Source organism: Hippocampus comes, unplaced genomic scaffold, assembly GCF_001891065.2.
Source record: "Hippocampus comes isolate QL1 unplaced genomic scaffold, H_comes_QL1_v1.1 C16924194, whole genome shotgun sequence".
NCBI lineage: Eukaryota > Metazoa > Chordata > Actinopteri > Syngnathiformes > Syngnathidae > Hippocampus > Hippocampus comes.
Window position 1 is genome coordinate 1 of NW_017841093.1, and position 1,237 is coordinate 1,237.

The window sequence follows — 1,237 nt, forward strand, 5'->3', positions numbered from 1 at the left end:
TTTCTAGATGATCAGGAGGGATGATACTGAATATTGCAGGTTACTCTTTGAATACATGACGGCTGCATCTTTGTGTCCAGTATGATAATTGCAAATGGCCCGCAATCCTCGGAGTCTTGCCCATTTCCATGTTACGTCTGTTGTTGGTGCATCTCAGTCATTGTTCTTTTTTTAGGACGGTGAGAGTGTGCAAAGGCAACATGAGCTTTGGCTTCACTCTCAGGGGTCACGCTCCTGTGTGGATCGACTCGGTCATCCCCGGTAAATCCAACATCCAATCATACGCTTGTTTCCAGATGCTTTAGTGAGCAAATGTCTTCTTGCTTTGACTTGTTTTGCTGTGCAGGGAGCGCAGCAGACAAGGCGGGTCTAAAACCAGGAGACCGCATCCTGTTTCTCAACGGACTTGATATGAGGTCAAACCAATCAAATTTGTTTCTGCGTTGACGAGATTCTTTTGTTGGTTTCAGAACAAATTTCATGAAAGTAGCTCCTTCCAGGATTATTATCACTGAAATACAATATGTCCTCAAAGGCTCCACTTTGATGCCATCCCCCATTCGTATTATCCACTTATGAGTTCGTAGCTGTTATCATTCACTGACACTTTGGAGGCTAACCCGCCGTCGTCCTTCACACATCATAATGTGTGTGGCCTTAGGACCTCTTCCCATGAGAAGGTGGTGTCCATGCTGCAGGGAAGCGGTGCCATGCCCACCCTGGTAGTGGAGGATGGCCCGCCCTCGTTCGCCATGTCGGAGCAGGACCCGGCGGGGGGCGGCGGCATTCCCGCAGAGCGCGCTCGCTCCCCCGTGCTCAGCTCCCTGCAGTGGGTGGCCGAGATCTTGCCACCCAGTATCCGAGTCCACGGCCGCACCTTCGGCCAGCAGCTGGAGCACCTGCTGACCATCCAGGAGAAGTACACCATCTGCAAGGCTCTGGAGAACTTCTTCCAGCACAGGTGGGCAAATAGAAGCCAAAAAAAGTGTATGTCTGTATGGGAATGAATTCCAAGATGTGGTGTTTCCATGGCGACAGGAATGTTGACACACTGATCGTGGACGTGTTCCCGGTGCTGGATACGCCAGCCAAGCAGGTCATCTGGCAATTTGTTTACCAGTTGCTGACGTATGAAGAACAAGAACACTGCCAGAACAAAATCTCGCGCTTTCTTGGATTCAAGGCACCAGGTGGGAGAACAACTTCTTCTGCTTTTACGGCATTGGATTTTTTTTTT

At 50.0% G+C, this 1,237-nt stretch overlaps 1 protein-coding gene across 1 annotated transcript; it reads left to right on the forward strand.

The window, feature by feature from the left end:
• Positions 1–80: 80 nt before the first annotated feature.
• LOC109509508 (delphilin-like) lies at positions 81–1,190 on the forward strand (the record flags this gene model as incomplete). The annotated part of the gene is made up of 4 exons (XM_019859348.1): positions 81–261; positions 347–416; positions 662–961; positions 1,039–1,190. Coding segments are annotated over 4 exons (703 nt in total), but the record flags the coding sequence as incomplete, so codon positions are not given.
• Between the last annotated feature and the right edge of the window lie 47 nt (positions 1,191–1,237).